This window comes from Mesoplodon mirus (assembly GCF_964341445.2).
Source record: "Mesoplodon mirus genome assembly, chromosome: 14".
NCBI lineage: Eukaryota > Metazoa > Chordata > Mammalia > Artiodactyla > Ziphiidae > Mesoplodon > Mesoplodon mirus.
This window is the reverse complement of record NC_138990.1, coordinates 86,730,017-86,749,043: the sequence shown is the minus strand read 5'-3', so window position 1 is coordinate 86,749,043 and position 19,027 is coordinate 86,730,017. Positions and strand designations below refer to the sequence as shown.

Below are 19,027 nucleotides of genomic sequence, written 5' to 3'. Positions count from 1 at the left end.
GTCATATGGCCAAGCAATACCAAGAGCATGGAAACAAATTCCTCCCCTGGCATGGGGATGGATGCAGGGAGGAGTGAAGAATTGGGACCAAAACTCAATCTGCCCCCTCTCCAAAGGCCAATAGCCTCATGCGATCAGACTTTAATAAAAGGACTAAGGAAGAGATGGGTGACGGTGGTCATTGTCACAATCCATCATGGATCTTTTCCCTAGCCGAGAATGAATTATGTTCTTAATAATGAATTAGCAATGTTCTTCCAGTGTGTGGTGTGGGCCCAGCTATGTGCTGAGTGCTTTGGGGGGCATCAGAGAGAAAAGCCCTAATTCTACCATCAGGAATTTACTGTCCTTTATGGGATAAGCCTTGTGTTCAAAGACAAGATTGGGACTAAATGATGCTCAATTGTGAATGTAGACGGTGGAGTTCAGAGAAATGAGAGACCAGCAAAAGCTAGAAAAGAATGAGGTAGAAGGAAAGGAACGATACTAACATTTAACACCTAGTGAGCACGTGCTGCGTGCCAGACACTGTGCCAAATTCTTTCCACACCTTACTTCCTCTCTTGATCATCCAGAGAGGTACCAGCATTGTCCCCATTTAACAGATGAAGAAACAGAGGCACAAAGAACTCAAGTAACTTGTGTGTGGTCACACGGTGGGTAAATACTAGAACCAGGTTTTGAGTCCAGCTCCTCCCACCACCAGAGCCTGAGCGTTGATCATCAGGGCCCATGGCCGGCCACCCAAGGGGAAGGGGAATCAAAGGCAGACAGATGTGTGGAGAGGACAGCTGCCGGGGGTGGGAGCTGTGGAGGGGACCCCAGTCGTGTTATGAACTATAAATGGGAGCAAAGATAGGATGTGCGATTTGGCCGAGGTCCTGCAGCAAGATAGGGTGCAGGCTGGGCTGGGAATTCTGGCTGTTGGCTCTCCTTCTACGTTCCCTGGTCCCAGCCGCTTTCTGGGCTCTCTCCACCCGCCACGCGGCCACGCCTGAAGTGTCTCCTTGGAAGAGGTGCAATCCACTGGCATTGAAGCCGGCGGACTGGCTCCCTCTCTCTATTCATCTCTTTCCTCCTTTCCCCTGCCATGTTCTGGAAAGGGCAGCATGAGGGAATGTGGGCAGGTTGCACCAGAGATATACATCTGAGAACTGAAGGAACATTTATTTTTAATTTAGGCTTAAAAAGAAAAAAGGAAATTATAAAATATCTGCTCTTGCTCCTGGGATTGTGCAGATGGTGCTGCGTGTTGCCTAATAGGGAATGGGGCTGGCACCTGCGTGCTCGTGGCCCCACCAGCCTGACTGTAGGACCTGGAAGGCAGGATCCCTGTTCCTCTTGCCTCAGCCTCAGATGGCTCCCTGGGACCCCGTTTGGCCAACGTGGCATGGTGGTCTGCTGCCTTCTCACCTCACCCTCCCCGGACTCCTGTCTGCTGATTTCCTGAATGTCCTCCTTCAATGAAGCCAGCCTCTCAGCTGTTCCTGCTCCCATGAGCACACACATGCACACCTCAGCTCCATCCTGTCACCCCCTTTGGCAGATAGCCAGACCTCTCCCTTCCTGAACTCCTGCTTGGATGTTAGCATTTATCAGTTTGACACACATCCAGATACCTGTTTAAACCATCTTGTCATTTTCGTGCCCAGGAGTTATAAAGGACATTCTCATACATTTTCCTGTTTGGTCCTTGTGTTTATTGTGGTTAGATGCTATATATTCCTCTCTTCTGGTAATCTCCACTGGGAGTGGTATGGGACTCAGTGTATAGAAGATGTTCGAAAATGGGCATAGAATGTGACTCTTCTTTTGTATTCAGACAGGTGATCTGGAGAAGGGGCCCCTAAAATCAGAGAGTTGGGGCCCCCAAGCCAGGAATCAGGAAACCTGACTCTTTCTCTAGCTTGCTTTAAAGCCTTGGGCAGATCACTGAATTTCTCTAAGTCTCTGTTGCCCCATTTGCAAAATATAGAAAGTAATCTCTATTTTGTCTGAGCCCCAGAGTTATTTTTTTTAGGGCATTATCATTTCTTTTTTTTTTTTTAACATCTTTATTGAAGTATAATTGCTTTACAATGGTGTGTTAGTTTCTGCTTTATAACAAAGTGAATCAGCCCCGGAGTTATAATGAGGATCATGGCAAATGACATAAGGAGAAGTGCTTAGCAAAATCAATCAATCAATTCATCTCTTTAAGAAAGCATGCGGAGTCAGAGGTGCCCAGCACGGACATCAGGCCCGTGTTTGGGCAGAAGTTAGGGACAGGAGGCTGGTCAGGTTGGCCAGCAAGGTGAAAAACTCACTGGTTACACTTTGTGTGTGTGTGTATTGCATAGCCTGGGTATTAGTTTGGTTTAGTTTAGGGCTACGGTTTGTTCTGAAAAAAACTTGATATCAGATAAAAAAATGCATGCCACAAGAAAAAACAAGTAAGATGACCTGGCCTGGGCATCTTGACAGTCGGTGCAAAGAGGGACACAGTTGAATGCCCAGTGTTTGCAAGACAGATGCAAACCAGATGTTCAGAAGTATAAATTTCTGATCCTGAGATCAGAAAAATTTCCTCCACATGGATTCATAATGGGGTCCAACGTAATGAGCAGTGAGTGTCCTGGACAACAGCTGTCTGGTAAATACGAGTCCCATGGGCCACATCTTATGACGGTCCTGGTGAGCCAAGCACAGTTCAGGGGGTGCAAAGGGAATTGAGGGGGAGAATACAATGTAGTTCATAACACACCAGTGTTATATAAACCAACGGATTAGGGGGAATGATGTGCTGAGTTCCCAACAGTGGAAAACAGCTTTTATATCCTCAGGCTTTGTGAGGCAGTCAGACATGCACATGTGTATACATACCTGCACATGCATGCAAGGCACACACACAAATTCACACCTACACACTCACCAGCTCATGCTATCTGTTCCCAGATCTAGGCCTCTCTAGGCTCAGCTTCCTCTCTATGGTCTGGCTCCTGACTGGGGCGCTAGGACGAGGCCCTGGGTCCCCTGGGGTTACTTCTTGGCAGGACTGGTGGGAAAATTCCCTTTAGAGAAGATGGGACCATCTGTATTGACTTCACACCTACTACCTGGAACCTGAGAATAGAATTTAAACTGAGACAGGACCTCCAAGGTCAACCTGTTCGCTCTATAGGAGAGAAAGCTAGAACCCCAAAGGGGCATGTCTTCTGCTGGAGATCACACAGGGATGGAGCCTAGGCTAAGACCCAAGGTCTCCTGACTCTCACTCCAGCACTCTAAGCTGTCATTGCAAAGAAAAATCAAGTTGGGATCTTATTTTGGGGAGAAAAGTATCATAAGGTAATTCTTCATTGGACTATGGAATTAATTTACATTATGTAATTTTATTCAAACTGATATGGGCCAATAAATATAACTGTGTGTGCGTGTTTGCTGTTTTAAAACATTTTAATGTTTAAAACATGATTTACTAATGCTGCTAAGGATGTCTAGAATTTGATTTACTGCATAGAATTGAATGTTTACACATTCCTTACAGAAATTCTTGCCAAAGAGCCATTTTATGTACAAGAATAATAAATAAGTCAATATGTGGATGGCTGTGAACATTTTTTCCATATACAGCAGCACTTGGTAGATGTTCTTTTGCACACAAGCACTCAAAAGGTAAATCTGAGAGACACACATGGATCCCCGAAGTCTAAGATTTGGTCAGTGTCAAGATCAGGCAATTCATCTTGACTTAAACCAAAAAAAACAAAGTCACTGAGTCTAGGTCTTAGGTGATATTTGGGCTTTGGGACTGATGGATCCACACTTATGTAACCAGACTTGGTCATATGTGTGTATTTGTTCATTCATTCACACATTCAACAAATACTTATTAGACATCTATGTTTCATTCAATAGCTTAAACATAGTGTAGGTGTTGCTTCATGGGGGCCCAGAGATAATATATAAATTTCCCTACTAGTCTTTGTAAAGCACTTAAGGCCTTTGAAATGATTCTTATTGAATCCTCACAAAAATCCTATTGGATGGCTAGGGTGTGAAGGAGCCAGGTTAGCTGGGTGGAAGTAAAGGCGTTCCTTTTGTTTGCTGATTTGTTTTTATTGTTCCCCTGCCCACCAATTACAAAAATATGCATGTCCACTGTTAAAAAGAACACAGAAATATTCAAGAAGAATGTGAGAAAGTACCATGTTACCTGACCTCCAGGGATGTCTACCTGCTGTGCTACAGATTTTTTCATGCCTGGAGATATGTATATGTATGTGTGTTTGTGTATGTGGATATATCTGGTGAGATTTTTTTTTCTTTATAAAAATGGGATTATGTTGTCATATAATTCTGCAACCAGGTTTTTTCATCGTACATCATCTCACTGTGGGCAGTAGTTTGAATATACTTATCATACACATCAGTTTGTACAGATCCAGCTCACTTTTGTTTGTGGCTGTGTCATTTTTCTTTGCAAAAGCGTAGGGCGTTTCTTTTGCCTTCTTCAGCTTTTTCTCTCTCTCTCTCATAGGTGGTTGGTCTTCTCTTGCCCAATCAGACATTGGCGTCCACTGTCTTCTGGCAGGTAACAGTTTCCCTGCAAGCAGAGGGCTCCTGAAGGGGGCATCCAACAAGGGCTGGTTGGAACAACCTGTCCCAGTGTCTCCTCTCCATCCAGGCCCCTCGGGGAAGTCACTCCACTTCCTACTCCTCCCTAACCCAGAAGCCACTGGGAGAAACCCCAGGACTTCGGGCCCGCAGCCCAAGTCTTGGGCCATTATAGGTGCTCTGACTTTTGCACAGAGGTGATGAGGGCTGGCGGGTGCCCTCACCTGGATGCTTGTCCCATGGCCAGTGACCTTGAGCCCTACAGCCTCATTTTGACATCAGCCTTACCCAAATCTGTGGGGAAGGTAATCCACCCCGAACTCCAAGGTAGTGAGGTGGGTGAAAAAGCATCACAGACCCTGGTCTCTGCCCTTGGAGACAGTCTGGGGCATGGCTCTCTGAAAACAGTAGAAGCTCCGTATGTATCTGTAGAGAGAGAGGGGCAGGAAGCAAAACCTGTCTGTCTTCAGGAGAAAATGTCAGAGTCTTCCTGAAAAAAAAAAAAGCTCCTAATAATGTCTGTGTCTGGGCTCTGCGGGTAGTGTAGGGGGCTGGGCTGGGGTATTTTGAAGGAGGCTCAGAGCTGTCGGGCATTCCAGGGGCTTAAATGTCCACCTTCTGTCCAGTCATTAATATAAAGAGGGTGATGCGGCAAAGGCAGTGGGGCCCATTTGGGGCAGTGAACACCAGAATTTTGGGAGAGGTGGCCATCTCTGGACTGAGATGGGTAGCTGGCCTGGGTGGGACCGGTGTCTTGGTCTGCCAGGAAGTGAGGGGTTTCCCAGGACCGGGGCCTTTCAGTGCTAAAATTTCACCGTCCTGGCGAACCAGGATGGTTGCTCACGCTAACTCAGGGGATGGATGGAACTACCGTGAACTAGACACCTGTGTCTTTCTGGAGGGGTGTGGCCTCCCAGGTCCAGGTCTGCTTCCAGGGAGGTGACCACACCTTTCCTGACTTCTCCTCTCCCCCCATTGCCTTTCAGTGGCTGAACCAGAGCCACAACGCTTGTGTCAACTATGCAAACCGGAACGCTACGAAGGTGAGCATCGCAGACCACCACCCGGTGTCAGGCTTCAGGCTGGGGTGACCCTCTCCCTCCCTACAGTGTGGCATGCCACCATCAGGGCTTCTCCTCTGGGTTTTACTGCCAGGCCTTCAGGAGGGGCCCTGCTGGGGAGGGGCTGCTCACGTGAAGTGACGAAGGCCCAGAACGTGGGAGTGTGGCGCACGCGGCCAAAGGGATGAGCTCCGCTGGCTTCAGAATTCTCCTTGGGCGGCGCTTATACCCAGATCTTGGATCAGGACAGCAACAGCCACGTGCGGACTGACTTCCTCTAAACTTCCTCCAAGCTTGCCTGGAAGCTGCCTCAGTGCCCCAGGATTGTCAGCTGCAAAGCTAAAGGGCTGCTCTTGAGGCTGAGGGGTCTGAGAGGACTGGCACGTCCTCCCCAAAGTCCCCTGCACTCCTGGGACGAGCTCACAGTGGAGGTCCAGCCACCCTTCTCTTGTCTAGGAAGGGGCTGGGTGCCTGCTTCGCTGGCAAGGCTGCCTTTCCCCTTGGTCCATTCTCCCACATTTCTGTCCAAAGGCAGCAGAGGATAGGAATCTAGTTCTCCTTGGGGGGCTGTCAGTTTGGGGAGGAGAGGGTCTGGACATTTATAACTTTGGTGGGGAGTGATAGGGGAGTTATGAGCTGTCCTGGATGGTAGCAACTTCAGGGCCTGATACTCTGAGGACCTTCCCCCTCCTCCCATCTAAACCTTCGACCCATGCCTTGCTCATATGCTTCGCACGCAGACATCTCTGCTTAGATGGCTCCCATTCACCTTAAACCAAATACCTCCAGAATTACTGTCGTAGTTCCTCAGCTCTTCCTTAATTTTTTGTGTTGCAACTTGGGATCCATTTTCCCGTAGAAATATTTAGCAACTGTCTCCTACTGGCCTGGAAGCCCTGCATGGCTGACCAGGCCTGTGAGAGCCAGCCAGGCTATGGCCACCTTGACACTGCCATGTCCCCCGAGAAACTGCTCTGGGTGCCAGACAGCCCACTTGCAACATTTAGCCTTCCTAAACTGGATCTGCTCGCCCCAGCCGTAAACGGCCCACTTTGGCCCTTGCTATTTTCTACCCGCAGCCAGCAGTGTCTGCCAAGGGCCTTTCTGGAGCAGGGCAGGAGGCCCTTCAGCATCTCCCCGGACATAGCTGCCCTGTGTTTCCATGTGCGGAGCTGCGCTGAGAGAGGCCTTGATCCCTTTGGCTTCCAGAGGCCTTCCTCCTTGCCTGCCCCTCCAGGCTGGGGGGCAGGATTGCCTCTTGCTGGTTGGGGCCGTTTGCAAGGGTGGAGGGTGGGAGCTTGGGACACCCAGGGGACCTGAAATGCTGTCTCTGTCTTCCAGCCTTCACCTGCATCCAAGTTCATCCAGGGCTACCTGGGAGCTGTCATCAGTGCCGTCTCCATCGCTGTGAGTAACCCCACACTCCCCGCCCCCTGGGCATCCTCTCCATCCTGCTGCTCTGTGACAGCCCCACTCAGCATCTCGGGCCAGACCTTATCTGAGGGTCAGGGCTGGGCAAGGGGCATGGGAGACAGGGTTTCTGGGTGGGGGCCATCAGGGCCGTCTTCCTAGGCGGAGAAGAGTAGGTCCTGGTGACGCTTTCATAGAGGGGGAGCACAGGCCAGTGCTCCAGGTCTGGGAGAGCAGGCGGGGAGGTGAGGCAGTGCTCGTGGGCCACGTGAAGGGCTGCACACTCCAGCCGGGGGCAGGATGTCTGCCTAGAGGGGCCCGTGTTTACCCGGCACCTTCCTCAGAGGAGCTGGTCTTCATGCAGCCGATGCAGGAGTGGAGGGGCTCTTGATCCATCCCCAAGGTTGACCCAAATGTCAGCTCCCCTTTGCCCTTTGCCTGAGTTCCCTGGGTCCTCTCTTGGTGGCCTCAGTCATGTGGTCACAGGTCTAAGCCTTCCCGGAGTCCTGTGAATTCCTCAAGACAGGGGCAATAGGCTCATTTTGAATCCCAGAGGGTTTTGAGAATATAGCAGCTACTAAATAGGGGAGGTTTATAGACTGACTGTGTGAGGGTGTAAGGATGTATCCCAGGTGACACAGCAAGGGGCCTGGGCCAGAGCCAGAGTAGGAGCCCAAGCTCCTGAGACCTTGGCATGTTCATCCCACCCTGTACCTCCATCTGGTCCTCTCTCCATCCTGGCTGGGTGGTCTCCTATAGCCCACTCCAGAGGTCAAAAGTCACCTCACAACTTCATTACACGATCAATATATGTAATTGGTAAGAAAAGTAATTAAGAAATATAAATTAAAAAAACATTCACATATAATAAAAAATTCACATCTAATAATCTTTTTGTAAAACACACTTTCTCATCTTTCCCATATCATTAAATAAATGTTGTAGTTGTTCACGCCTGTGTACTAACCCATTGTACCTACTGTGTACCATCATTTATTTCACTGCTCTCCTAAGACAGGGATTTGGGGTTGTTCTGAGATGGCCTCGTTTACTCTGCTCCCATGTGGACCAGATTCACCTCCAAACAGCTGTTAGGTGGGGGGGGGTCCCCACTTCATGCCCAAGATCACTCTCCTTCCCTGAATCCTTATGTCTTACCCCAAGCATGAAGCCAGAATTACCAAATCTATTTAGATCGCTCATCAAGAGACTGCTGGGCTTCCCTGGTGGCGCAGTGGTTGGGAGTCCGCCTGCCGATGCAGGGGACACAGGTTCGTGCCCCGGTCCGGAAGGATCCCACATGCCACGGAGCGGCTGAGCCCGTGAGCCATGGCCGCTGAGCCTGCGCGTCCGGAGCCTGTGCTCCGCAACGGGAGAGGCCACAACAGTGAGAGGCCTGCGTACCGCTAAAAAAAAAAAAAAAAAAAAGAGAGAGAGAGAGACTGCTAACCCCACCCTGGTGGTCCTGCAACCCAGCATGAGACTTTATTTGAGGGTCATACAAACTGGGGATCTCTGATTCTTGGGGGTTGCTGGCCAGCGTCAGGGGCTCTTGTGAGAGAGGAGAAAGGCTCTGTCACCTCCTTTCTGCTCCTTATGGCAAGAGGAGCCCATCACTTTGCCTAGTTTAGCAGCTTGAAAATCCCATGTTCCTTCTTTGAGATTTAAGGGACCGTGTGGAGGAGCTGGGAGGGGGAAGGCCCACGGGGAGAATCCCGAGCGGCCTTGGCTCGGACGGGCTTGAGTGGAGGGCATGACTGTCCTGCTGGGACATCCTCCTCCTGCAGGCCTGGGGCTGTGGAGACACGGCTTCCTCCCAGGGCTCCGGGCTCTCTGCGTCCGCAGTCCTCACCGTCCCACCCTTGAGGTCCTCAGTCATTCCATCCCAACTGCTTCATAAGGCCAGAACCAGCCCAGATTGTGGGTTGGGGGTTCTGATGCCCAAGCTTCGGAGTTACTGGGGGCTGGGGGCCCTCCAGGGCTCTCAGAGCCACGGTCTTTCCCGCAGGGACGGGGACTCACGCTGGGCTGTCATGGCCCCCAGGGTGTGTGCCTTGCTGGGGACAACCTCCTTCCCCCTCCCCACCTAGCTGCAGAGCCCTTCCAGGAGGTGTTTCCCCCACCATGCCAGCCCCAAGTCTTAGAAGCTTCTGTCCTTCTCATGCACTCACTCCGTTACACCCCATGTCCTGTCCACTCATTGTTCTACTGGATTTCAAGTTAACCAGGGACAGGCCCTGTGTCTTCTCCCCCACGGAGAAGGGTGCGGAGCAGTGCTCCATAAATACTTGTTAATTAGGTTGCTGATCGATTGCTGGCCTCAGGAGGCCCCTCTGCGCTCCATCCACCAGGGGCTGCGTCCCTCTGCCTGACGTCTGCGCACAGTAAGGGTCTAACTCCGGCAGATGGAGTGGAGTTTCTGACTTGGAAAATTTGCAGCTTGCTTGCTTTTCTTTTGTGTGTGTAAATCACAAAACCTCCAAAGAAAGAGGCTTTATTTTATTTTCCTTTGCCTTGTTCTCTGGAAGCCCAGGCCCTGCGGCCTCATTAACTGATCTCTGCTTCAGTTAGTGACAAATCCCACCCCCAGGGTGAGCCTGTTAGGAGGAGATGACCTGCAAACAAGTGTCACGGCCCCAGTGGTTGGCCCAGTTCTGGTATTAATTAAAATGAGTCCCTACAAGCAGGTGGCGTGGATGGGGGCTGACAGGCCAAGGGCAGATCCCAGGGATTGAGGACCCGCTGGAGTAGAGGCCAGGCCCTGGGAGTCCAACCTCTTCTCCGGACCCAGGAGAGCCCTTTCCCCTCTCAAAAGAGCCCCTGACCTTGGGCAGCAGCCCCAAGAGTCAGGGATCCCTAGTGTGCACCCCTAACTGCAGGCTCATGCTGGTAGCAGGACCACCGGCAGGGGGTTAGCAGCCTTTTGGTGAACCCTCTAAATAGATCTGGCAAAGTCTGGTTTCTTGCTCGGGAATAAAAAAGAAATTTCGTCTTAAGTTATTTTTGAAATCTAGCAGTTTGCTGTCTTTTAACAAAGGAAGTTCTGTCAGCGCTTGCTGTGCTTTAGTTCGGGCTTTTGTGTTGAGCACTTCTGTGGTCAACCCCGCTGAGCCCTGACTACCAGAGGGAGACCCATTCTCTCCCTTCAGGGGTGCAAGCGTGCCGGGCCCTTTGCAGGTGCTGGGGAGTCGCACAGACTGGTGTGTCCTTCAAGATGCCAAGAGGGGTAGCTGAGGAAGCTCTGTGGTGTCACCAGAATTATGATGAGGTGACTTGGGTGAGGGGGGACCCAGGGGAGCGCCCCCTAATTCACACAGGGCTGACTCTTAGAAGACAGACTGGAGAGAAGCGAAGGCAGGGTCCGGTGCTCCAGAAAGAGGGCACAGCACACAAAGAGGCACGCAGGAGAAGGAGAGCATGACAGATTCCGGAAGCTGTCAGAAAGTGAGTGTGGCTGCCGTACCAGGAGTGATGTTGACCGGGTGACACGGAAGCGGGAGGGGGCGGGGTAGTGGGGGCTGGTCATGAGTCATCATGGGTGCCTTGTCAGGAGTTAGGAGAGCCATGCCAGGAACCCTGCCTGGGCTCAGGGACCCCGGGGTGTTGCAGGGGGTACAGGCAAAGAGGGCTGGGGGGAAAGTCGTGGGGGGGTGGCTGGCCCAGCAGATGGACCACCCTTGTGGACACGGGGTCCTGGATGAGAGTGGACTTGGGGCTGGAGAGGAAGGCTCAGGGCTAAAGTCCCACATGAACGGTCAGGAGCTGGATGGTGGAGCCAGAGTATGAGAGTTGCATCCTCAGACACTTCACCTTCAGCCAGGTCCACACTGGCTGAAGACTTGCCCTGTTGGAGAAATGCTGACCTCTATTCTTAAAGGGCCTGCACCCTGGAGGGTCCTTTCTGTATAGGATGCAGTGACTGTGTGTTACCCTAGACAGCAGGGCACAAGGAGGTATCCCAGGGGATCCCTGGGCTGAACCCCTCCCCCTCCCAGCTCCCATTGCTTACTGGAGCTCCATGTCCCTGTGATAGTCAGGCTGGCAAGTAATCATAATGGCTAACACTTGCGGAGTGCCTACAATGTGCCAGGCACCGTTTAGATGTCCATCTCCTAAGGCACACCCTGAGCTACACCCTCAAGCACAGAGTGAGCCAGGTGCAGTCTTTCAGAAAGCCCAGGAACCAAGTACGGAGGTGGGTGGAAGTGCAACCCCTCGTTACTCTTAAAGGGCCCCTCAAAAATGTTCTCCCGGTCCCCACTGTTCTCAGGGTACCTGGGAGGGACTTGTCTACCAGGGTGAATGGTAACAGTTCCTCCAGCTGGAAGCCAAGAACACTGCTTGGCTTTTCCCACCTTCTCACGCCACAGTGGAGCAGGAAGAAAAACGTGTCCTTTGTCAGCAGAATAGTGTCTGATTAAGCCAGCTCTATCACTGACTTCACCTCTGTGCCTCAGCGTCCTCATTGGTGTCCTCACCTGGTGTCTTCTGTGGTCCAGGGTGTAGCTCATGGTGCCTCCGTGGTCCAGGGTGTAGCTCAGGGTGTCCTCCCTGATCCAGGGTGTAGCTCAGGCCCAGCTATTCTTCTCTGAGCCTGATGGAGGTAGGAGGTCAACAGCCTGAGAAGCCAGACCAGACTGTTGTCTCACTGCTTTCACTCTGTGGGGCTTCCAGGTTGGAGGGCCCGTGGTATGGACCCTGTATCAGAACCTGAAGTGTTCCAGAAGCCTGCAGATGGTGATGCTGGCAGTGGCAATCTGATGCAAATATCGGCTTCACATCTATTCTGGGGAGGACAAGTTGTTGTCCCTTCCTAGATGGAAGGGGTCTGATGTAACTGGCTTTCTAGCAGGTGGCCAGCAGGTTCCTGTGGGGAATGGTTCAGGGGTCAGTGTTGGTCACTATTGCTAGCAGAGAAGCCACACAGCTGCAGCTGGAGCTGAGTGGTGTGTGAACCGGTGCATAACTCTGTCCTGGCTACCTTGGCCCTTTGCTCTTGAACCAGTTGCCAGGTGACAGTCTGGTTGGGGTTGCAGGACTGTTGACCTCCATAGAGGGTCGGGGTCCACTGGTTGTTACCAAGAGTTTATTCTACAACACACGCCCTCTGGTGGGCATTTTTGGTACCTCACAGATTTCTTGACCTGCCCCAGCCCTTGCTCCACCAGGGCCCACAAAAATCCCTGACCACATAGTTATATTATTATCCACCACCCAAGAGTAGACCCTAAATTCTGACCTCATGCCATCCCTCCTTTCAGACATGCCCCTTCCATTGTTCTCCGGGGCCCCTTGGACCCCCTTATGGCAGGTGCCAGGAGAGTCTGCAAAGCCAGCTGCAGACAACCTGATATTTCATGCTTCTGAAGCCTGCTGAGTCCCCCTCCCTTCTTACCTGGCTGCGTCCTACTCTGCCTTAGGGCTCAGTTGGGCATCCCTTTTCTCAGAAGCCTTCACAGCCCTGGGGGCTGCCCCCTCAAGGCCCCTCCTCCTGGCAGAGTGGGTGAGCCATATGCTCTGGTGACTGACCTTAGACCTGTGCATGCAGCATCTAGCCCCAGAGAGCTGTGCTTGCTGAGGTGGACAGCAGCGGCTGCATAAGGTGTCTCCGTCAGGGCCCTTTTTTTTCTGCCTCAGAAATCAATCACTTGACTTATCTAGAAACATTTATTAGGCACCTACTCATTTCACCAGGCACCAGAAATTCTGTGAGGAATAAGAGAGTATACACGGTCCTTGTGCCCAGCACTTAGAGCCTATTGGGAGAGATGGATATTTAGTAAAGAGTCCACAGGTAAAAATACTTCTGTGCAATTCTGTTTCTCATAATATACATGTGTTACTTTGATTCCCAACATTTTAAGAAGTAAATGAATATACTTAGGGAATGTGATAGGTACATGGAAGGAAGAGTTCCAGGTTCTGTGAGAGGCTGCAAAAGGAGAGCCCCGAGTGAAGAGGAGGCCTCTTTGAGGGCTTGATGTTCAAGCTGAAAGGTGAGGAAGCCAAGGGACAGCAGGGCTTGAGAGAGAGGGAGGGAGGGAAGGAGAGAGGGAACTGGCTCATTGGAGAGGCAGGGCGGCGGCAAGGTGGCTGGAGCCTTGCAAGCATGGCCTGGAGGTCATGCAGGGCCCTGCAGGTCTTAAGTGCAGTGAAGCCACTGAAAGACTAATGCACGTTGGTATCCAGTTTTGGAAGTCCACTCTGGCTGCTGTGGATTATACAGGGGATTAGAGGGGTCAGGGGTGCGAGTAGGGAGCCCAGTTAGGATGTGGGCAGCTGTCCAGGGAGAAGTGATGGGTGCTTAAGCTAAGTGGTAGGAGCAGAGAGAGAGAAGTAGCTGCATTCAAGACACTGAACAGATAGAACAGGGAGCTCTGCCCCGTGGGCTGGATGTGGGGTGGCAGAGACTCCTGTCCAGGTAGACTTCTAGGTTTCTGGCTTGAGGAGCTGAGCTGGGAATGGGAGAGGCAGACCGGGTGTGGGTGAGGAGAAAGATAACCTTCATTTGTGGTGTGTGCAGGTGGAGTGCCTGAAGTCCATCGAGACAGAGGCATCCCGCAGGAGACCAGATATGTGGGCTGGAGTGGAGGACACAGCCTGGGTGATGCAGGCATTGCCCCAATCCCATCTGAGGTCTCCTCTCAGGCCTTGCAGAAGCTAGGCTGGTGTTGGCCTGGAAGGACCTTCATACTCAAGGAGACAGTTTAGCACATGACACTGAAGGTCTTGTGACATGGAGCTCCCACCCCACCCCAATTCTTGGTACTGGTCAGCACTTATCTCCACCACAGCGGATGGCCAGGGAGCCAGTCCTCCCTCCTGTTCCTCTGACCTTCTCAGCTGCCCATGGCAAATTTACCCCCCTGGGAGCCAGAGCTTGGAGAGAGGTAGCCAGAGAATGTCCACTGCTTCCTCCGGCCAAGTCTGATGTCCCATGGGTCCTGGGCTCTGGCCTCTCCCAGGACCCCTGTCTGCTGGCCACATGGGGAATTCTTATGCGAAATCTGCACCCCGTTTGTGTTCCTTTCCACCAAAATACAGCCCCTGTTTGGTTAATTTCTATTTTGTGGCTTATCTGGAAGCTGTTAAAACAGACCCCAGGGGACCCTCAGCAGTGATTGTTCCATATCTCATTATCTTTCCTGAACCCGATTGTTAGCTCAGATTTTTCTGATCGCTAGCTGCTGTTCGTGATGAGTTGTGTGCCATTAATGCCAGCTGGTTCCCTTAAACAGGACCCACCATGCCAGGGAAAGTGAGCTGGCATTCAGAGCCACCAACCACTTGGCTTTTTAATTTTAATGGGCTCCACCAAATGTTCCAGGCCAAAGGGTCCCCAAGGAACCAGAAGAGACAGGCTCCCAACCCAGTCAGCAGCCCACCCTGGTTTCTTCCCAGGCTGTGGCCATCCTAGCTGTTGGGACAGTAAGGTCTGGATTGGGGGCCTCCTCTGTATTCATGCCTTCTTGCCACCAGGCACATCCTTGGTGAGTGGACGGCGTGACCTCACTGGCTCCTAGCGAGCTTGCAGCCACACATGTGCCTGGGCCTTCTCCCTACTTTGCTGGTCCCAGCCCCTTCCCACATGCTCAGGCATGTGGGCTGTGCACTTAGAAAAGTGTGTGTGCCTCACTAAATCTCACCCGTCCATGTTGGGGAGACCCTGGTGGCTTCAGGGAAGGGGAGGCCAGAAGAGACCTGGGACCCAAGAATTGTTTTTCTCTTCTTTCCTCCTCCCTAGCCTGGGCTCCCACCTGGGGTGGGGGAGACAGGCTGGGTCATCACTCTGGACTGTGCCAATCCTAGCCAGTGGGAAGAACAGCCAGCCAAGGAGGGGAAGGCTTGAGGGCAGTGGGCATGTCTGAGTGTTTGCTACAACCAATGACCACTATTCCTTCCTGCCCTCCCACCACCTTCCAGCCTGGCCTGCCCTCAAGAGGCTGCCAGGGAAGGGTTCCAGCTCCCTGTTCGCTTCTCAGAGGACTCCTGCTTCCCATTCCTCCAGCACTTCCTGCATCTTTCCAAACAAATGTGGAGGGTTTTGAACCCAGACCTTCTATATTCTAGCTGCCGAGGGCAGAGGTGGCTCAAGACCCCTGTCTTCTCTGCCTGGAGCTGCCTTCCAGGCATCTGGGCCCCAGCCCCAGGCTGGTCTTTTCAGGGAGGCTTTTGCTTTGCAAACAGCCAGTTTTAAATGGCTTGTAGTAATTTTTAAAAATGGCCTGTCAGACGTTCCTCACTGAGATGGAAGACAGTTGGAAAGTAAATAGCACAGTGGCTAAGAGGAAGGCTTTGGAATTTGCAGACCCTGGGTTTGAATCCTAGTTTCACCTGCCTCATAATAGTGTCTGTCCTTGGGCAAAGTTACTTAACCTATCTGAACCTGTCTGAACTTCTCTGAATCTGTTAAAAGGGGCAACACGCCCTATCTATAAGCCTGGTAGTGGGGATTTAATTAAGATGTTTCACGCGGTGTGCCCAGCACTTGGCCTAGTATCTCCGCATGCCCCTTTCCTCTTCCTCACGGCTAACGCCCGCCTGTGTGTCCTCTGGTCTCCCTCCATGATGGCACCTTGTAGGAACATATTCCCTGGTATTTTGGGGGGTTGGGGGAACCATTTCTGAGTCACAGAGGTAGTCACTTGCTGCTGAAAGTGGGGAGACCTGGCCTTGGTGAGTTCCATCTGAGCAGCAGGGGCATCCTGGGAGCAGGGCCACAGGGCCCAGGGTGGGTGGGCAGCACCCCCCAGCCTGCCCCCGCCTTCCACTGAAGTGTGTCCAAGCTGCCGCACGTCTCTGTGCCTCCCTGCCTCCCCTTGATCAGGAAGAGAGGATAAGAATTTGACTCTGACCACCAGCTTGAGGCTTCAAATGGTGGCCAGGCACCTGAGGGCCCAGGCCGGCTTTGCCTGGCAGCACTCTGGCTCCGCGGGGCCCTGGACTGCCCAGGGGCTGGTGGGCTGGCACTTCTTATCTTCCCAGGCCTCACAGTTACGGCCTGGGCTGGGCCATTCGTGCCGTGCCTGCCCTGATTTGACTGCTGCGGGCACCCTGCAGCCCTGGAGGCTTTCCCAAGGTTCTTTATCTTCCCCAACAATCCAGAAGGTTGAGGCCAGAGCCAGGGTGGCCTGCTGAACCACCAGGTGTGCCAGGCCAAGAGCAGGCTGTCCCCAGCCCCATCAGGTCCACAGTCCCACAGGGGAGGGCTGGCCCTAGCCTCAGTTTGGGGGAGCAAAGGCCTCTATACACCCATCTTCTGGTCTGGCCACAGACATCCTCTTTTGTCTCCCTGTGCCTGTGCGCATGCGGTTTCCCCACCGAAATGTCCTTCTCCCCAGCCAAACTCCACCTTCCTCTCCTCCAAGAAGCCCCTCTTCTAGACTTTGCTGATCTCTCCATCCATTCACTTCTTTTTTTTTTTTTTTTTTGCAGTACGTGGGCCTCTCACTGCTGTGGCCTCTCCGGCTGCGGAACACAGGTTCTGGACGCACAGGCCCAGCGGCCATGGCTCACGGGCCTAGCCGCTCCGCGGCATGTGGGATCTTCCCGGACCGGGGCACGAACCCTCGTCCCCTGCATCGGCAGGCGGACTCTCAACCACTGCGCCACCAAGGAAGCCCTCCATTCACTTCTTTGTTGTTTGTTGCATTTATTCCTCAGCCACTGCTTTACTGAGCATGTACTCTGTGCCATCCCCTGCCCTAACAGCCAGGCATACAAAGGTGAAGAAGGCGCAGTCCCTCCCTCTCAGTCCGGCGGGGGCATCAGACCCACAAACACGGTACTGAGTGCTGGGAAGGAAGGGCTGGCGATGTGCAAGGGAGGGACTTTCTGCCTGGGAGAGGTGACATCATTCTTACATAGATTCATTAATTGAGGCCTCTTACATGCCAAGCTCATGCTAAGCACTGCACATACATTCTTATAACAGCCCTGGGGTGCTGTAGACGTTACTTTCTCTTTTACAGATAAGGAAACTGAGGCAGAGAAAGGTTAAGTGACTCCCAGTGTTAATGACACTGGAGGTGGCGCTCAGAGCTGGGCCTTAAAGAACAGGTGTAGAGCTTCCCTGGTGGCGCAGTGGTTGAGAGTCTGCCTGCCAATGCAGGGGACGCGGGTTCATGCCCCGGTCCAGGAAGATCCCACATGCCGCAGAGCGGCTGGGCCCATGAGCCATGGCCGCTGGGCCTGCACGTCCAGAACCTGTGCTCCACAACGGGAGAGGCCACAACAGTGAGAGGCCCGCGTACCGCAAAAAAAAAACAAAAACAAAACAAAAAAACAAGAACAGGTGTAGACTGAGCAGGGGAAGGAAGGGGTTCGGGGCATAGAGACCAGCAAGGGCAAAGGCCCTGAGGTGGGAAATGCACATAACGTTTCAGTTGACTGGACTCACGGAGAGAGAACGTGGGTGTTGGGGGAGTGGGGAAGGGAGGTTATGGAGGCCACAACGGCTGCATGGAGGAGACTCACCTACTTGCACAGGCCGTGGGGAGGAGCTGTCATGGCGGACAGGATTGGACCTGTGTTCCAGGAAGACGAGGGTCGGCATGGGGGATGGACTGGAGTGGGAGTGCCCAAGGCAAAGGCAAGGGGTGCCCAGGTGTCCTGTGCTGGGTGAGGGGAGCTGGAGTCTGAGTGAAGATGGACAGAGAGCCCAGGATGTCCGATGCACTCCCATCCTGCTCTGGGCGGCTCTGCTTACCTCTCCAGTCACCTGTGAGTCCCCCTGTGCTGAGTCCTCCCTGTCTCGCTAGGCCCATGCCTGGGTCCACAGTGGGACACCAGGAAGGTGGTACTTAAGAAGCTGGGTGGGAATGAGGGGCATTCTACACTTCACTTATTTGCAGATTATAGATTCTTCTAACAGCAACCTCCCCACCATCCCTATTCCTCTCCCCAGAGAGGCTATAGGTGTGCCCGTGTGTGCGTGTGTGTGTGTGTGTGTGTGTGTGTGTGTGTGTGTGTGTGTGTGGCTGATGCTTTTCCTCTCCCTCTTTCTCATGAGCCGGTTAACTGGGATGACTGGGCAGTGATGCTTTAAGGAGCCACACTGGGGCTCGGCAGCATCAGGTCACGCTGAGGATGTAGGGTCTGGAGTGCAGTTCCAGGGCAAGATGGTGCCCCTCGCTCTCTGCTCTTCCCCCAGCCCGCCCCTTCCCCCCATGGGCCGCTGCAGCACCACACACTCTTTCTGTTTTCTCTTTCTAAGGTGGGCCTTAATGTCCTGGTTCAGAAAGCCAACAAGTTCACCCCGGCCACCCGCCTTCTCGTCCAGAGATTTGTGCCGTTCCCCGCCGTAGGTAAGCCTTGCACAGTGAGGAGTGTCTGTGCCTGTGTGCACAGGCATGCATGTACCACCTGTGGGCGTGTGGGGCGGCCGGGCTCTGGGGGAACTGGACAGCCCCTCCACACCTCTCCTGACACTGGGTGGGGGGTGTCTCCTGGCTGGGGTGACTGGAACAAAATGTGTGTAGGTAGAAGAAAGGGTGACTGGGGCGCCACTGACCAACTCTGTGCCTGAGATTCTGTTTTTAGCACAGGGATTCTTAACCGGGGATCCCTAGACCCCCAAGGGGTCAGTAGATAGAATGCAGTAGATCTCGTGGACTTGGTTAAAATATTTATACTAACCTCTAACTGAAATTTAACATTTCCTTCCATTATGAATGTAGGCAGCAAATCACAGTAATAAGCAGGACTTGTGTCTGTCACCAGTAGAAATCACAGATATTTTCATGTCACATTACAGTTGTTACAAAGATCTTAAAATATCATTTATGCTCAACACTAATTCAAAATTATATTTAATAGATCCACCAGTAGATCTTGTCTTTTAATTAATTAGTTTAAAATCACATCTATTACTGTATCACAATTGAAAAAATATTTTGATAACTTATTTCAATATAATCCCTTTGTAATCCTACATATTTTGTTTTATGCACTTAGAGACA

General features: G+C 52.3%; 1 protein-coding gene across 5 annotated transcripts in view; it reads left to right on the top strand.

Annotated features, from left to right (window-relative positions):
- Positions 1 to 19,027, top strand: part of SFXN5 (sideroflexin 5) — a 120,731-nt gene that overhangs the window by 59,016 nt on the left and 42,688 nt on the right. For 4 of the 5 annotated variants that reach the window (XM_082641789.1, XM_082641786.1, XM_082641785.1 and 1 more), the window contains exons 7-10: positions 4,520 to 4,573; positions 5,583 to 5,639; positions 6,999 to 7,064; positions 18,283 to 18,373. In XM_082641789.1, coding sequence (XP_082497915.1) covers positions 4,520 to 4,573; positions 5,583 to 5,639; positions 6,999 to 7,064; positions 18,283 to 18,373 — 268 coding nt within the window. The remainder of the gene's footprint in view (positions 1 to 4,519; positions 4,574 to 5,582; positions 5,640 to 6,998; positions 7,065 to 18,282; positions 18,374 to 19,027) is intronic. The other variant, XM_082641787.1, reaches the window with a different exon arrangement.